This window comes from Gossypium arboreum, chromosome 4 (assembly GCF_025698485.1).
Source record: "Gossypium arboreum isolate Shixiya-1 chromosome 4, ASM2569848v2, whole genome shotgun sequence".
In the NCBI taxonomy this organism is placed as follows: Eukaryota; Viridiplantae; Streptophyta; class Magnoliopsida; order Malvales; family Malvaceae; genus Gossypium; species Gossypium arboreum.
Window position 1 is genome coordinate 557,717 of NC_069073.1, and position 16,482 is coordinate 574,198.

The following is a 16,482-nucleotide window of genomic DNA, read 5'->3' on the forward strand; positions in this document are numbered from 1 at the left end:
AATCTATAATATAATAATAGATATATATATATATATTAATACTTATAAAATATATTTGTCACACTCTACATACAATCACAAGATTTAAATGTTTAACGTCACGTTACGTTATCGGAACAACTCTAATTAACTCAATATTATTTTGCTACGGAACATGCTTTCAAAACAAATAAATCGCATAAACATGTTTAATGAGTGCCAATTGATTTTGTTTAAAATAGGCATAATTCCAAGCAAAAAGCTTTTGAAATATGTTTAAATATTAAAAACGGTGGATGCCTACAATGTTCTGTCGTTTACTTTTAATAATGTCTCACTGTTTGTTGTTATATTCAAAGAAATGGTCCCTATGTTTTTGAATTTTCTTGCTGGTTTTGTTGAGTAAATTGTTTGTTTATATTTGCAGATGTCATGGGATGAGGAATATTACTTTATTTTGCACGTGAGTGGGCATTTTGTAAAGAATTCATATATTAGATATGCAAGTGTGGAAGTGATTAGGTTTAAAGAGATCCAGACACAATATCTTATTTTGAATTATGTAAAATAGTGGAAATTGTGTAGGGTTTCACACTGTCATGTTAATAAATTTTCATGAGCCTGGTACAATGGGGTAACAAGATAATCAACGGGTGATTTATGATGTTAATAAATTGTTTTGTTGGCGCACTTATGAACTCTTTGCATTATGCAGCTTCCTTTTGCAAAAGTTCTTGAATTTGTTGTGCAGACTACTTATTTGACAGTCAAACACAAAGATATATACACGTACGTAAAGTAAACTGCATGAAAACAAATTGTTGATTGCTGAAAATTAAAGAACAAAACAACGAAATATTGAAGATTTTACATATCATATACAGACCTCACACCCAACAAATGGCAGCTTTCAGCCAAGTTATCTTTCCTTTTTAGGGAGGGCAAACACAACCCTTTACATGATGCCAGCAAGTGTAAAAGTCGCCAAAAGAAAAAAAAAAAAGCAACGAAAGCCTACCTGTTTACTGTTCTTCAGCAGTAAAATCAGGCTCTGCTGGCTTCTGAAGCAGCAGAGGCGGTACCCTCTCTGTTACTCTTGCCTTACGAGAACGGTTTCGCCGTAAAGCACGAAGCGCATTGGCAGCAAACCGTGATGCGTAAATAGTGGCACCCAGACTTGGCGAGCTCCCACCAGCATTGGCTAAAGCATCTTGCAATCTATTCTCCTCTTCTCTCAAAGATTCCTCTAGTTTCTTTTTGCTATAACGGCGCCAAGCAGCTTGTATAAAACAAGCAGCCCAAGTTCGCCACTGCTGTGAATAGAACCTGAAAGTGTGGCGCAGCTGCTTACTATGAAGCCGACGGAACTGAGAAGCAACAAACTTTAAGTCATCAGCCATCAGAGCAAAAGCTTCAACTTCTGTAAGGGCACGGACAGTTCTTGTTGAGATAGGGAGGTTCGATGAAGAATGAGGATCTAGAGCCCATGTGAGAAGTTCCTCTCCACAGAAGTCTCCTGCCCCCAGATATTCAGAATTAAAGAAGCCAGTTCTTCCACCATTTGTTGTCACTGTCAATAGTTTGCCCCGCATGATGAAGAGCATCTCATCAACTGGGTCTCCCTCCCGAACAATGTAGCTCTCCTCTGTGTAGAGAACTGGCTTGAGACGGTCACACATTGCATCCAGTAATTGCTCATCCATTTTCTCAAACATTGGCACCTTAAAGGAGTAAAATAACCTTAAAATTATAGGTTCACAATGAAAAGACAAGTCAAATAATAACATGTACCAATCTTACTCCTAAAAAGTATGCAACCCAGTTAAAACAAATGAGTAGAAGGTCAATGCACCTACTCTCATGAGCAGAGCCAAGCAAAGATGGCGCTTTATGTCCCTTCTTAAGTCCTTTGGTAGATTACGAAGTAAATTCTCTTCATCAACTCCTCTAGTTTCTTGCCACCTGTATTGCTCGTATCGTCTAATCCGCTCCCTCAGATTCTCAGGTAGTAAGCGGTGGGACATCCATTGTTCTGCATCACGTCTTTTCACTCTCATCTCCTCCAATCTGGTAGTTGTGGACTGCAAATATGTCTGTTCCACAGAAAATTTGACTAGTCATAACCTATAATTTAGGGTCCTTATGTAAGAGTGAAATCAAAGCATCAAAAAGGCTAAACATCCTAAACATGTTCGATATCTCCTTTTGGATATTTGGAAAAAGCAACAGAGGAAGGAATTGCACTGGTAACCGCATGAGTGATGTTTCAAATTTTTTGCCCCTTCGTAATTAGGAAAGTGACAAAGATGCAGATACTTGGACTTTATAAAATCTGAAAACAACAAAAAAGCTATTAACTTTGTAAAAATATTTCTTATGCTTCTCAGAAGAATTGTTTAGGGGATCCACAAGCAAGAATTCAGCTAATACTGAATAGCTTGTAGCTCATGCAGAATATTTTCAAAAATCCTAACGATAGAAACTTTTTTTTGTTTATTTTTTTTAGCAAAAGCCTTTCGGAGTGCAAAGAATTACCAACAAAAATATCGTGTCCTAGATATTAGAAACCAGTTCCATTGCTACAAAACAAAGAGCTGCACATACAAAATCAAAGACTGAGATAAACTGTACAAACCTGCATATTCCCAATGAGAAATGAAAAGAGAACCAAGCCTGAGATCGAAATGAAAACTGCAAAGCAGATTTCGAATACATAGGTACTAGTTTCAAGGTTCTGACCCAGAGAACTGCAAAAAGAAATTAGATACTATTCTCAGAACTTAACGGCAATGTGCTCAAGAAAACAAGGAAATGGGAAGTAAATGATTATATGCCAAAATTAGAACAAGCACAGTTGGAGTGAAGATAGACATAGATTCAACACGTCAAAATAAAGAAGGTCGCAATTAAGACCACCACTCAATGTCCTCTTAAAACCATTTAACCACAGTATTTTGAAGCACAATAGCTAATGAATAGTGCTGCTTTGTCAGGGAGTAATCTCAATTTCATCAATACATCAAACTAAGCCTAATAATGTTTCCACCCTACCCAAGAAAGGAAAACAATAAACCATATTATAGAAAGAGGAGAAATGCCTACACCCTTACTTTTCCCACTGATCATCACATATATTATGAGGGTTGATCACATTATATGTTCTGTGTAGGCTGGATGTGTACTTTTTCAACCCAACCCACTCAAAGCAAAGACCACTAATGAAAACAAGAGACCATTTCATTTATTATTATCATGATTCTGAGAGATCATGACGTATGAGTTAACCAGATAACTGAAATAGAGTTAAAGAATGTTGAAAGAGTAAATAAATGCTTGGATAGTTCTAATTAATTAAATTCATAAATCTTGTCAATCTGAACTCAATATATTATATTGATGGAAATTAGGCAGATTAATGAGACACATGGGCATAAACTAAAATTAGTGTGAAAGAAGTCAAAAATGGTATGCCAACAAGCATGCTAGAGACGGAATAGAATGTATGTAATACGGTATCACAGATTTAGTCAAAAATAGCTTAAATCAGCCCATCTAGTAAAAGGAAATAAGCAATGACCAGTGAACACTTCATGAAAAAAAGGAAAAAAAAAAAAGCATCAAATTTGACCAAACCTTAGGTTTTGCAGGCCCCACCAGAAACAGTAAAAAAATTTCTCTGGAAAATCTTTTGACTCCACAATACCAGATTGAAGAGCATCAAGGAATATTCCAAAATTGAAAAGCGTTGTGTTGGGTGTTTGAATGGGGCATGACTGATTTAGCAATGTCCTAAAATAAGAATCACCATTGTCACAGTAAAATGAGCGGTGGCATGTAGTATTATTCCCACAGGCGCCTTTCCAGCATGTGAATTCCCTTTCAACGGAAAACAAGTACCAAGAAGCCCCAAAAACCTACAAAAAAGCTAGTCATTTTACCATTAAAAAATATGGCAGGAGAATGAAATAGGCTTGTAAGTCATAGAAAGAGATATATTTTGAACAGGAAATGTAACTACTCCAGGCTTATACATATGCAGTTACCTACATTCGATCCATTGCAAAGTTTATCTAATGCATTTGAGATAAGAAAGCCATACAACATTTTACCCCAGAGTTAATTCAAAAGCAAAATCAGCATGCTTAAAGTCATGAAGGAGGATGCCAGTTTGTTGTAAAATAGAAGTAATAAGCTTTTACTTATATATATGGACAAGAAGAAACTTATATATTTGACAGGAGAGTGCCATTTCAATGCACAAGTACTCTGAACAAGTTCAACTTTTTAACAAAATTTTGACACTAATTTGTTGCGAGGATCAAGGGGACAATGAATGAACATTACAGATGGTTAAAAACTGAAAACTATGTTTATAAAAACTATCCCATGCCTGATCATTATGCATATACTTGCTCTGACATTGAATAGAGAACCTTTCATATTTCACAATCATGCTTAACTCTTCCACCCATTCAATCAAAACTTAACCAACAACTAGGTATGGCTTTCAAATTACCAAACACAAGCTTCAACCTCTATTTGAAACAACATATATCACTTGCTTACCAGAAATTATAGTTAGTAAAATAGGACAGATTGATTTCAAAAACACATAAACCTTTCCTCCATATAAACCAAAGTTCAAATGGTAAGAGAGATACTTGTTATGCTGTTTTAATTTGAAATGTCTGGTCTAACGAGCAATAAACCATTCAAGGGCCAAAGGCAAACACAAAACATACATGCACAAAAGCAAATATAAGAAAAGGTACATAGTTATTGTCAAAAATATTCTACTACCAGTCTAACGAACTTACATGGCTTGCTAGCATGTAAAGAAACAGATTGAATGCAGCACCAGCCCATGCAGTTTCAGTTAGTATGCCAGAGGTCCTTGTAACTTCCTTGTACAGTGGATAAATTCGAAAAACTCTTGGAAGATATTGGAAGAGAACAACAATTTTCAACAAGTTCTTCGTATTCAATGACTTCAAACCACTCATTTCAGGTATGATAATTAAAATCACCAGCTGCGAAAATAACAGCAAGTTAAAAGTCCAAGCAAATAGTATCAAGCTCAATGATCATAAAATTTGACTTCCACGAAATATCACATATACTAGAACAGGAATTAGGACTACATGATAATGTAGAGAAGGGAGTTCCTACAACAACGAATTGTGATAAAATAACATATTTCCATTAAAAAAGTGAAGAATGGTTAGAACAATTAAAGTTATTCTTTTAACAGCTTGATACTAACTATTGGTATGACAGATTATAGAATGGTTTAACAACTCAAGTGAAATGAAATTTCTAAATATTATTCACAGTTCAAAGTGAGAATGAAGTTCCTTCTTACCCAATAAGTTAAAGGTTCCATCCATGCAACTCATTTTAACTTTTAAAGATTAAATAGAGTATGATCTGTCACACATAAACCAGCTAAATACAAGAGAAGAACATTTCATAGGCCTAAAAGGTTCGCTTACCTGTGGTAGGGGAAGAACTGCTAGAACGTCAATTAAAAAGTATGACCGCAGATACCTCTTTGCTATTGCCTGTGAATCTTCAACTAAAACACCTCTTCCAAATACACGAGAAGAAGGTGCAATGAATCCAGTACGAAACTGAAAAATGATATGGATTATATAGAAGATATCAGTGAATGAACGCAGCACACAAGCAGTGGTCTCCATCTTTTCATCCAAGGCAAGGCACTTCTTGTCATCATTAACCACTGGAACGTAAAAGAACAGTGGATCAATTGAGACTGCTATTATACATGATAATACAAATATCTTGTTCCAGCGTTGAAGGAATGGCCCCTGTGGATCAAGAACTTTCTTACTAGAACCAAAGCCTTTAGCAACAACATGGTTGAATGAACTAGATTTAAATGACTTTCTGATCGCTTTAATCCTCTCAGAACCAGATTCAACCCCTCTTTGAAACTTTTCTGAAAATGAATTTATTGCAAATGTAAATTTCCCTGAATTTATCCCATTATTATTAGCATAATGTCCTTCGCAGGTTTTCTCCGAATTCCAGTCCTGGAACCTGGAAGACAATTCAATTGAAGAAAATCAGTCTATTATTCTATATAAATTAAAATAAAATAGGGTGAAGGTTAATAATAGAAAAACCAAACTCCAAGAATAATCGCACATATATAACATTTTCAGGCACAGTATAATAACTGTCATGTGATGAATGGAGAATTAACAGGCATGGTGGCAGTAGATGAAGGGCTAGCTCATTCAAAACGAAGTGGTGTCAGTAACAGAAGCTAAAGGTGACGAGTATTAGTGATAGCGTCATCGCATAAAGCAAAAGGATGAAGAATGACAGCTGATGATTTTGCTTGCAAAATTGAATATCTAATATTATTTTAATGGTATTCTGAATTTTTATTTTTATTTTTAAAAAGGTACATCTAAGACTTAGAATCAAGCCCAGCATCCCCCAAAGAAAAAGTATTCATCTTTTGCAGCAGAAAATCAATGGATGAAATGAAATGCTAGTGTACTGACCTCACAACCTTCTCTGGTGGATAATTCATAATTATAATTTTTTAAATGATCTCATCTCTAGAAGAAGTATCAGCTCTGGAACACAGAAATTTAAGGAAATTGTTCGTGTACTGCAAAAATCTGATTGCCGGACCCTAAAAGGAGAAGAAAATACATGAAACCAAATGTTAGACCATTCCAATCACAATTGCAGACCAGGGACAGCTGGAAACAAGCACAGAAGGAAAAATAGATAGTATTGCACAAACATTAGACAGTGAAACGACATATATTAAAGACAACTGGAAACAGTCATCAAATTAGTTACATCCAATCAGAAAGAAAGCTGAAAACTTAGTCAACAACTCTCCCTAAACATGAACGATAATCAAAGCATAACTTCGATTAAATCGTTTCATAAGCATAATAATTACTAGGGGGAAACAAAGAAAAAAGTATAAAAAGTGACATGGCGCGTTTCATGGAGTTGCAGATAAGCCACTACCTCCAACAACTTGCCAAAAATATCTGAAAGGCATGACGTACTTGACAGTAATATTTTCGCCAAAAAGAAAAAGCAAAATGGAAGAAGTGAATTAGAAATAATTACAAAACAAACAAAACCAAATTTTAGAAAACAATTTATAAACGATTCACAACATACATACATACATACATACATACATACATACATACATACATACATACATACATACATACATACATACATACAAGCAAGCAATTCCTTCAGCTTCAGTTTCAGTTTCTTCAAAGTCAAACTTTTTAAATTCGATAAGTAGAGCCCTAAAGTGTCGGGAAAATTTTAAATTCGAAACATTCTTCTGGAAATTGAAGAACAAAATATAGAGAAAAATAAAAATCTATGAATATTAAACAACGAAATATCAAAAAAACAAGTAAAGGAAGATTGGAAGGAAGGAAGAAGGAACATACTAACAAATCTCAGTGGAGTAAACAAACAGGTTGAAGATGAATGATTATTGCATTTAAAATTTCCTCTCTGTTTTCCTCCTGGAACAAGAGATGGAGAAAGGGGAAGAAATTTCCGGGAAACGTCTAGGGTAGGGTCACCTCAATTTCCTTTTAAATGGAAAATAGTAAATAAATTAGAGACAAAGAGGGGGATGTTAGGGAAGCAATAAAGTCTTGGGTCTTGGGTCCTACTGGAGAAAAGCTCTGTACCTTTGTTTTTTTTTTTTTCTTTTATGGGAAAGCACAATAATACCATAGCGGGTAAAAGAAAGTCCTTCGTTCCTGTCCATGTTGACATCGCTGTTCGTGCGGTTAATTGATACTGTTGCGAAAGTGGTGATGTGGCGGAACATGATTAGTCAGATGTTTAAACATTAGTCAACTTGGTTGGCAGAGCCAAAGAGAGTCTTGTCGTTGACCCTGAATCCCACACTAATCAAGAACGACTACTGCCTCCTATGTCTTTGGCTGTGTTCGTAACTTGTTTTCTCTTTCGATTTCATGAACTTTTCTTTTTTTTTTGTAGGTATTATTCGCATCCAATGCCCACCTCAAGACTCTTATCAAATTGGGAAGTCGCCCGCAAGTTTCTTGCTCGAAATGATCATCTAGACAAACACAACTCATTTGTCATATGGGTTCTTAATCGTTCATCGGGAATGTGTTAATAGTGTTTGAATGTGTTCACATGGGTGAGAATGGTGTTTTAATATTGAATTTTGAGTTTTATAAATTTTGAATTCATTAAGGTATTGTTTTGGGTTAAAATAGGTGATTTTGGGTCATAGTAAAGTTGTTTCAATGCAGGTGGTTAGTTATGTCGGTAAAGGTAAGTCAGTAAGAAAAATTATATAGTATTAGTAAGTTGTATTGTTACATGTCTAAGATTGTACAGATACAACTAAATCATAACAGGCTTTCTCTCCTAGTTTGAGTTGTTTCGATCCTTGAAGACTCGTAGTCAATCCTAAATATCATTAAAAGTCTTAATTATGAATTTTATTGATTTAGAAATTATTTTAAACACGAACATTGTTGTCAATTCAGGAGAACGTTAGTTTGAGTACGTTGAAACTCGTTATCCTCTTATTTATGAATTGGAGGGAGACTATGAAAATTATTTACGAGTTACTAAGATTCTTCAAAAAATAAAAATAGAAAGGAAAATGTATTTCAAAAGGTTATATGGTTTCGTGCAGTATATGTATAATCACCTTGGTACTTTTTATTGTTGTTGGGTTGCTAGTTAAATCAATTAATTTGATTTTTTTACATAAATAATATAAAAAACAATTAATTACGAAAAATAAGTTATGAAAAAAATTATTTACAAAAATGGGTTGTTTTCAACTATATTCGTCGGTGCCACCTACATATTGCGACACCACATTTTTTTCCCTTAATCATCACCAAATCATCAATTTTTTTAAAAATAATTCCGATGCCACAATTATACAAGACGATACTTGTATTTACTTTTCGAAGTACCTATATTTTTTTCTCCATAAATACTCTTTTTATGAGTATTTTAAAAATAATTAATAGTATCATCTGACATAATAACGGTACAAAAGAATTCTTTTTTTTAATCTAATGATTAAGGAGACAAAAAAAATAATACTATTAAAACGGTCTATTTTCGTAATTAATTTTTTCATATTCTTTATGTAAAAAATCCAATAATTTCCTACTGGAAATTTAGGAAGGAAATGACGTGTTAGCCAATAGAACAAAATTAAATCATTATTTTGCAAGCTGGACATGGACTTGCCTAGAGAAGCTACTAGCCACTGCCAGATTGCCATCTCTCTCTGGTCACAACTCCAAACAATAGAAATTGCCAGCCCTTTCTCTCCTGCCTTATGTCTCTAACAAAATCCGATTGTTGCTGCCCATTTGTCCTCGATCCTCCACGTGATCCAAAGTTTTTTCCTTTAAAAGAAAATTTTTGATCGAAAATATTGCCTCTTTTTAGTTTCCTTGGTTGCATCTATCATCTGCTCCAGAAAATTTTGGAAAATGTAAGATTTGGATTCCTCTCTATTTTTTTCTTTTTTTTAAGAGTTGTAAGAGGGAGGAATTATTGTGTTTCACTTTAATTATATGAATAAGTTAAAGACTTGTAATTCATAGGCAGCAGGGGTTGGACTGGGAGCAGTATCTGGTAGAAGGTGTAAGAACGGATGTGGATCTGTCTGGACTGAGAGATGATGATGGTGTTAGCGGAAGGGGGAAAAGGTAAATATTAATGTTCTTCTTTTTATTTCTGTATCTGATGCTATTAGAGATGTTTGTTTGATTTGTAGCGAAGATGGAAAATTAAGCTATGGCTACACATCTCGAAGAGGGCATAGAGTAACCATGGATGGTACCTACGATATTAAGATTTCCACCATTAATGGGCAGTGTGTGCATGTTTGGAATCTTTGATGGTTAGAGTCTCTCTTATCGTCTATTTGCCTATGCTAGAATACATTATGATGATGGCAGTCACCACCATGATGTGCAATTATAGGGCATTTTGGTGCTCGTGCTGCCAAGTATTTGAAGCCACACCTTTTTGATATTCTAATGAAGCATCCACAATTGATGACCAACACCAAACTTGCCATGAGTATGTTGAACATCTCTAATGATGTGTTGCTAGAGATGGGGTTGAATTACTAGCCCATTTCAGCCTACTTTAGGAATGAAAACACTTTTGTAATTCTAAAAAAAGTGTTTTTAGATCAATTTTTGACTTGATAGATGCACTTTTTCTCTAAAATAAAACAGTTTATAAAAAATATTTTCATCCCAGAAATACTTTTTAGAAACAATATTAAACATACCCGAACATTTCTCATTTTGGTTGCATTGGGTAGCTGAAACATTTCAACAGACTGATGTAGATTTCTTGGATTTAGAACGACTTACTTATCGAGATGATGGTTCAGCTGCTATTACAGCAGTGGTGGTTGGTAACCATCTATATGTTGCCCATGTTGGGGACTCAAGGGGTATAGCATCCAAGGCTGGAAATGGTAACATCTTACTTCCAACTGCATTATTACATGGTTAAGCATATTTTCTCTTTAGATACTATTATTTCAATCTAATCCATATGCTTCTGCCAAATTGCTAAAAGTAGGAAGAAGGCTATCTTTTTTATGGAGTAGAAATTTTCACATAAAATTTTTATATGTAATTTAAACAAAATTAAAAGTGGAAACATAAAACGAGACGAGGAAAGTTTTTTTTTAATTTAATAAATATTTAAAATAGATGTTAATGATATTAATCTACATTAAAATTAATAAAATTTAAATATTTTTTATAAATTTATTTAAATATGAATGAAATAAATATATAAAAATAAAATTTTATATATTTATAAAATAGCTGTTTTCTTAATTCAGCTTGTATTTAAATAATTAATTTTATTAATTTTAATTTTCAATTAAATTATGGATTATATATATTTACTATTATTTAATAAAGTAATTAATAAATTAGTATTCATATTTTAAATAATTCACATATAAATGGAAATAAAAAAATTAAACTAGAGAAATATTATATACTTATTTTTATCGATATTATACTAATTTTTGTTACTTATATCTTAAAATTTAAATTTAAAATTTTATATGATATAATATAATGTAAATTATTTTAATTATAATTTCATAAAAATTAAATTATTATATTATGATCTAGTAATACGTCATAATGCTTATATGTTCTTTTTTAATTAAAGTATTTTTCATATTCGTTTTACAATTCATGGAGATTAATTCTATCGAGATTCGTAGTTACTCTTCAAAACAATGTTGTTACCAATATTCATTAAGAAAATTATATATTTTTGTGTTTTGTAAAACCTTGTTGAAGAATTTACTTGCATTAAATTAACTTTATTAAAATAAAATAAACTTGTTAATAACATATTTGTCGAGAATAATATATATATGTAGAGATTTGAGAACATAACGTTGTTGTTCAGGATTAGCCCTTTAAAAATTTTAAATTCTCTGAACCCATGTGTTGGCCTAATGGTTAAGGTGTTCAACGCCCTATGTGTGACCTGGGTTTAAGTTGCACTAGTCGTGTTGCTGTTAAGGTTTTGTCCTCCTCTTGTAATTCACCAAAAAGAAAACTTGAATTCTTCTATGTAATATGTTATTTTAACACAATCTGATTTAAATTCTCTTATGTAATATGTTTTACCATTGCGCTCAATACTTGTTGGAGAGTTATATTTTATTAAAATAAGTGACATGATAATGAAAGTTAGATTTCTTAGCAAAGAGGATTCCTAAAATTGAAAACACCTTGTTTTTCCTTGTTAAGCAATCCTTCTTTCTAAAGAACATAATACGGATAAACTTGATGAATAGAAGAGAATAGAAGATGCTGGAAGGTTTATTAATGATAGTACGAGAACAGGTGAGTAAAATTGTAGCTTACCTATCACACTAAAGATATATTACTTGATATATGCTACTCCATCATTTTTTTGTAGATTAGTTTGTAGCATGATAAGTATAACTCGCGCTTTCGATAATCGCGTATTGAAGAAATATGTTATTGTAGAACCAGAGATCCAGGTGATCATCAAGCTACAAGCATTTCATATTATTAATTGCTACATCTCATTAATGAATTAGTTCTCGTAGGATATAGTCATAGATGAAGAGTTAGAGTTGCTTGTGCTTGCTTGTAAAAGATATTGGGATTATTTATTTAATGAGGTAAAACTTGTTTCATATAATGTCCATCCACATATTAGGTTACGTTCTAAGTTAGATTCTTCTTCTGCTGCTGCATGCATGATTACTTCTGTGGAGTGTGCCTCATATTATTTTCCCAGTTAAACTTTGATTATTTCAAAGATATTTTTAGTATGATTATAACTTTAATCTAAGCCTATTTAAAGGGGTCATTTTATCCATGTTTGGTTATGCTAATCAACAAGAGTTTTTTTTAGGGCAACAAGATGTAGTCGTATATGAGTTTTGGTGAAAGTTTCGTGGTAATTATAAAGAGTATTTTATACCCCTTTTGTAAGTGTCATATGAGATTTAAGATTTTGCTTACTGGTTTGCTCTTTGTTCGGGGTTTTGGTAATGCAGATTTAGTAGTGTTAGGATTGACCCGATTAAACAACAGGTAAAAAAAATAGCGGAATAAATTAAGAAATTGAACACACAAATTTAATGTGGAAAAACTCCTCCAAAGAAGATAAAAAATCACGGGCAAAGATAATTTTACTATAATGGTAAAAGAACAAAGAGTACAAAAGATGGAGATAAAACTAAACCCCGAAAACCCGAAAACAAAGAACCCTCAAAACGTAAACACAAAATTCTCTAAATGTGTTATGAGTTCTAATATCTAATGGGTGTATTTTTCTAAGGTTGTAAAAGAGCCTATTTATAGGCTAAATTCATAGGTCAAATAATAATAATCTAAACTAATCAGTGTTTGATTGAAACAAGTCTACAGAGTTTAACTAAAAGATTATTTTTCAAATTTGACTGAAAATAGGAGTCATATTTAACAAATCTCCACCTTGACTCATATTTCCACAACGCCATCTTTTCCAAAGCCCTCCACGAGCCTATCTTGAACTATGCAGGGAATTAACTCAGTCGAATCTGTGCTTAGAAACTAGAAGACTTCTAGCATTTGACTTGTAAACTGTCAAATCAAAACTAACCCGGGTCTGATTTTCATGAACACAGTGCTCTAACTTTTCAAAACCTGCATCCAAAATAGAACCTCTCTTTAACGAAACGGTCATACATTTTTCCCTCCTATGACCAAGTTGCCTCCGCTCCAAACAAGTTGACTTTAACTCCATAACGGACGAGGGACGTTCGATTTCACCAGTCACTGTAAAACCTTCCAGAATATAAAGACTGCCGGTTCTTTTACCTTTTAACAAAACGAGAGCTCCACGAGATACTTTAATGCCACTCGACTCGATGTTAATTCCACATCCTTTTAAGTCTAAAATACTCAAAGAGATGAGATTTTTTCGTAAATCAGGTACATACTTGACATCTGAGAGTGTCCTAATTGTCCCATTGTGCATCTTAATTTTAATAGTACCAATACCAATTACCTTACTAGATGAATCGTTTCCCATGCGCACAACTCCACCTTCAACCTAACTGTATGTGGAGAACCATTCTCTATTGGGACACATGTGGAAAGAACATCCTGAATCTAGGATCCACTCGGACGTGAGCTTGGAGTTATCGCTTGTTGACACTAACAAGAATTCATCACCATTTTCATTGGCCAAATTAGCACCAGCTAAATCTTCTTTGTTACTCTCAGCAGCTCTTTTATTTCGCAGTTTATAACAATCTGCTTTGACGTGACCTAACTTTTTACAATAGCAACACCTTTTGTCTCGTTTCTTTGATGCTACCAAAACGGAAGCTTGCCTATCTTTCTTGCTATCCAAATGAAGCTCATTGTCGAGTTTGTCTCCACTCAACAAATGACACTTCACATCGTCAAACGAGAGTTTGTCCCTGCCATAAATTAGGGTCTCCCTGAAAGACTTGTATGAAGGAGGTAAAGAGCACAATAATAGCATAGCTTGATCTTCATCATCAATATGAACCTCAACGTTCTTTAAATCATTTAAAAGAGTAATGAATTGACTGATATGATCTCTAAGAAGCTCACATTCATTCATTTGAAACGTAAATAGACGTTGTTTCAACACTAAACAGTTAGCTAGAGACTTAGTCGTATAAAGAGTTTCTAACATTTTTCACAAGGCGGATGAGGTCTTTTCCATCAATATCTCCTGCAATACCGTATTTGTGAGGTACAACTGGATTGCAGACAAAGCCTTTTCATCAAACTCTTCCCATTCTGTTTTATTTAGATTCTCAAGCTTTTTTTCGGTAACAACCTTTTTCAAGCTGGATTGAACTAGAATTGCTATCATCCGAACTTGCCACAGACTGAAATTTGTCTCACCATCAAACTTCTCAATTTCAAATCTTGTTGCTGTCATCTCTAAACGGGCTGATTTATGAAAATTGAACTAGCTCTGATACCACTTGTTAGGATCGACCCGATTAAGCAACAGGTAAAAAAATAGCAGAATAAATTGAGAAATTGAACACACAAATTTAACGTGGAAAAACCCCTCCAAAGAGGATAAAAAACCACGGGCAAAGATAATTTTACTATAATGACAAAAGAACGAAGAGTACAAAAGATGGAGATAAAAACTAAACCCCGAAAACCCGAAAATAAAAAACCCTCAAAACGTAAACATAAAATTCTCTAAATGTGTTATGAGTTTTAATATCTAATGGGTGTACTTTTCTAAGGTTGTAAAAGAGCCTATTTATAGGCTAAATTCATAGGTCAAATAATAATAATCTAAACTAATCAGTGTTTGTTTGAAACAAGTATATAGAGTTTAACTAAAAGATTACTTTTCAAATTTGACTGAAAATAGGAGTTATATTTAACAATTAGATTTAGGTTATTTTCTCTATATTGTACTCTTGTGTGTTTATTCATTTAATGAAAAGTCAAAGCCTGCTTTGCCTATGGTTTTCTTCTTTGAGGGTTTTCTGCATAAAATATTTGTATTCATTCTTCTCCACTTTTACTACTTCGTTGCTTATACAAATCGATTCCCAACAACTTGTTTATGTTTTTAGGAGGTAGTTGTTCTTGCTCGAGCTGAAGAAGCTGAGAAAGCGGCTAAAAGGTTAACGGATATTGCTTTCACCAGAATGGAACAAAAGATAACCTTCGGTTGGAATTTTCAATGCATTGTGATTAAATTCCACCATCCGGAATCAGCATAATTAGAAATCACTTTATACTATTGCATCCAATTTCTGTCTGTGTTCATCTACTACTTAATGGCCAATGATTGCATACATCAAGGGCCCATATTATTATTATTATTATTTAAATAAAGGAGCATGCATTAGACTAAGAAATTGCATGACACATACATGAACAAAACTAAATGTAAAATTAGAAAGTTCATAAAAAATGGAAAAGTGTTTCAAAATATCTCTAGATTGGTAAGGTATTTTGGGTTGCTGCTTGAATGAGCGAGTGCATCAGTGTAGCAGTTCCCTTCTTGAAATACATGTCTCAGTTTGCTACAGGGGAAGGTCACCAATATAGTCTTGCAATTGATGACCAAAGTAAGCAAAGACAAATCTGAAAAAGTAGTAGAAATAATAGAAATAACAGAAGTTGTATCGATTTCAACATGTTGGATCTGGTACTGTAACACCCCCACGCCCGAAACCGTCACCGGAGTCAAGCTTGAGGTGTTACTAAACTTATCTTACCTTTTAAACAACTCTAAACCACTTATTTTAATTTTTGGAATAAACTATTTTTCTGCGTCATGGTTGTTTAAAAATTCATTTCTCGAGTTTCAAAACTCAAAATTTAGACCCGTAAATTTTTCCTGAAACTAGACTCATATATCTATCTACTAATTTTTTTCTAGAATTTTTGACTTGGCAAATTAGTACAGTTTATTAGTTAAAGTTTCCCCTATTTCAAAACTCAACTACACTGACCTCTTCTTACTACGAGCCATGTTTCTTCCTGTAAACAATTCATATGACTAAGCCGTCTGTTTCTCTCAAAACTAGATTCAACAAGGATTCTAACCATATAAATTACACCTTCTAATTAGTTTTTTTACAATTTATTGTGAATTTCCAAAGTTGAAACAGGGGATCCAGAAATCACTCTGACCCTGTTTCACTAAAACTCAGATATCTCATAAAATATAATACCTTTACCTGTTTTGCTTATTCCATAAGAAAATATACATAATAAGCTTTAATTTCATATATTATTCATCTTCAAACTATTTTCTACAATTTTAGTGATTTTCAAAGTTACATCATTTCATTACTTGGATCTGTTTTTAGGTTACTTTCACATTTTCATAATTTTCATGTAATAATCATCAATCAATCATACATATTAATAAATATAT

The 16,482-nt window shown here is 33.3% G+C and overlaps 2 protein-coding genes across 10 annotated transcripts; one reads left to right on the top strand and one right to left on the bottom strand.

Annotated features, from left to right (window-relative positions):
• Positions 1-797: 797 nt before the first annotated feature.
• On the bottom strand, positions 798-7,724 carry LOC108460562 (cyclic nucleotide-gated ion channel 1-like). Of its 4 annotated transcripts, none has more exons than XM_017760086.2 (8): positions 7,446-7,724; positions 6,513-6,646; positions 5,472-6,039; positions 4,797-5,009; positions 3,613-3,893; positions 2,615-2,726; positions 1,836-2,072; positions 798-1,700 (listed from the first exon to the last, which is right to left on the bottom strand). In XM_017760086.2, exons 2-8 carry the CDS (start codon positions 6,539-6,541, stop codon positions 1,002-1,004), a joined length of 2,139 nt encoding a protein of 712 aa, XP_017615575.1. In that variant the 5' UTR covers positions 6,542-6,646; positions 7,446-7,724; the 3' UTR covers positions 798-1,001. The 4 variants fall into 4 exon arrangements, with proteins under 4 accessions (XP_017615575.1, XP_052882946.1, XP_017615579.1 ...); XM_053026986.1 differs by lacking the exon at positions 7,446-7,724 and adding an exon at positions 7,220-7,373; XM_017760090.2 differs by lacking the exon at positions 7,446-7,724 and adding an exon at positions 6,997-7,116.
• A 1,491-nt stretch (positions 7,725-9,215) lies between these two features.
• On the top strand, positions 9,216-15,530 carry LOC108459820 (probable protein phosphatase 2C member 13, mitochondrial). Of its 6 annotated transcripts, XR_008281666.1 has the most exons (5): positions 9,216-9,505; positions 9,618-9,722; positions 9,791-9,916; positions 10,391-10,507; positions 15,167-15,530. XR_008281666.1 is itself a non-coding variant. In XM_053027174.1 (3 exons), coding segments are annotated over exons 1-3 (231 nt in total). In that variant the 5' UTR covers positions 9,216-9,503; the 3' UTR covers positions 9,915-10,312. The 6 variants fall into 6 exon arrangements, 1 of the variants encoding a protein (XP_052883134.1); XR_008281669.1 differs by lacking the exon at positions 9,791-9,916 and having other exon boundaries at positions 10,349-10,507; XR_008281667.1 differs by lacking the exons at positions 10,391-10,507; positions 15,167-15,530 and adding an exon at positions 10,000-10,312.
• The last annotated feature ends 952 nt before the right edge of the window (positions 15,531-16,482 follow it).

Coding starts and splice junctions, on each gene's coding strand:
- LOC108460562 (XM_017760086.2), bottom strand. CDS start 6,541: ATGAATTATCCACCAGAGAAGGTTGTGAG. Junction 2,073..2,614: donor TTCTCATTGGGAATATGCAG/GTTTGTACAGTT, acceptor TCTGTGGAACAG/ACATATTTGCAGTCCACAAC. Junction 1,701..1,835: donor GCTTGGCTCTGCTCATGAGA/GTAGGTGCATTG, acceptor TACTCCTTTAAG/GTGCCAATGTTTGAGAAAAT.
- LOC108459820 (XM_053027174.1), top strand. Junction 9,723..9,790: donor GTTAGCGGAAGGGGGAAAAG/GTAAATATTAAT, acceptor TTTGATTTGTAG/CGAAGATGGAAAATTAAGCT.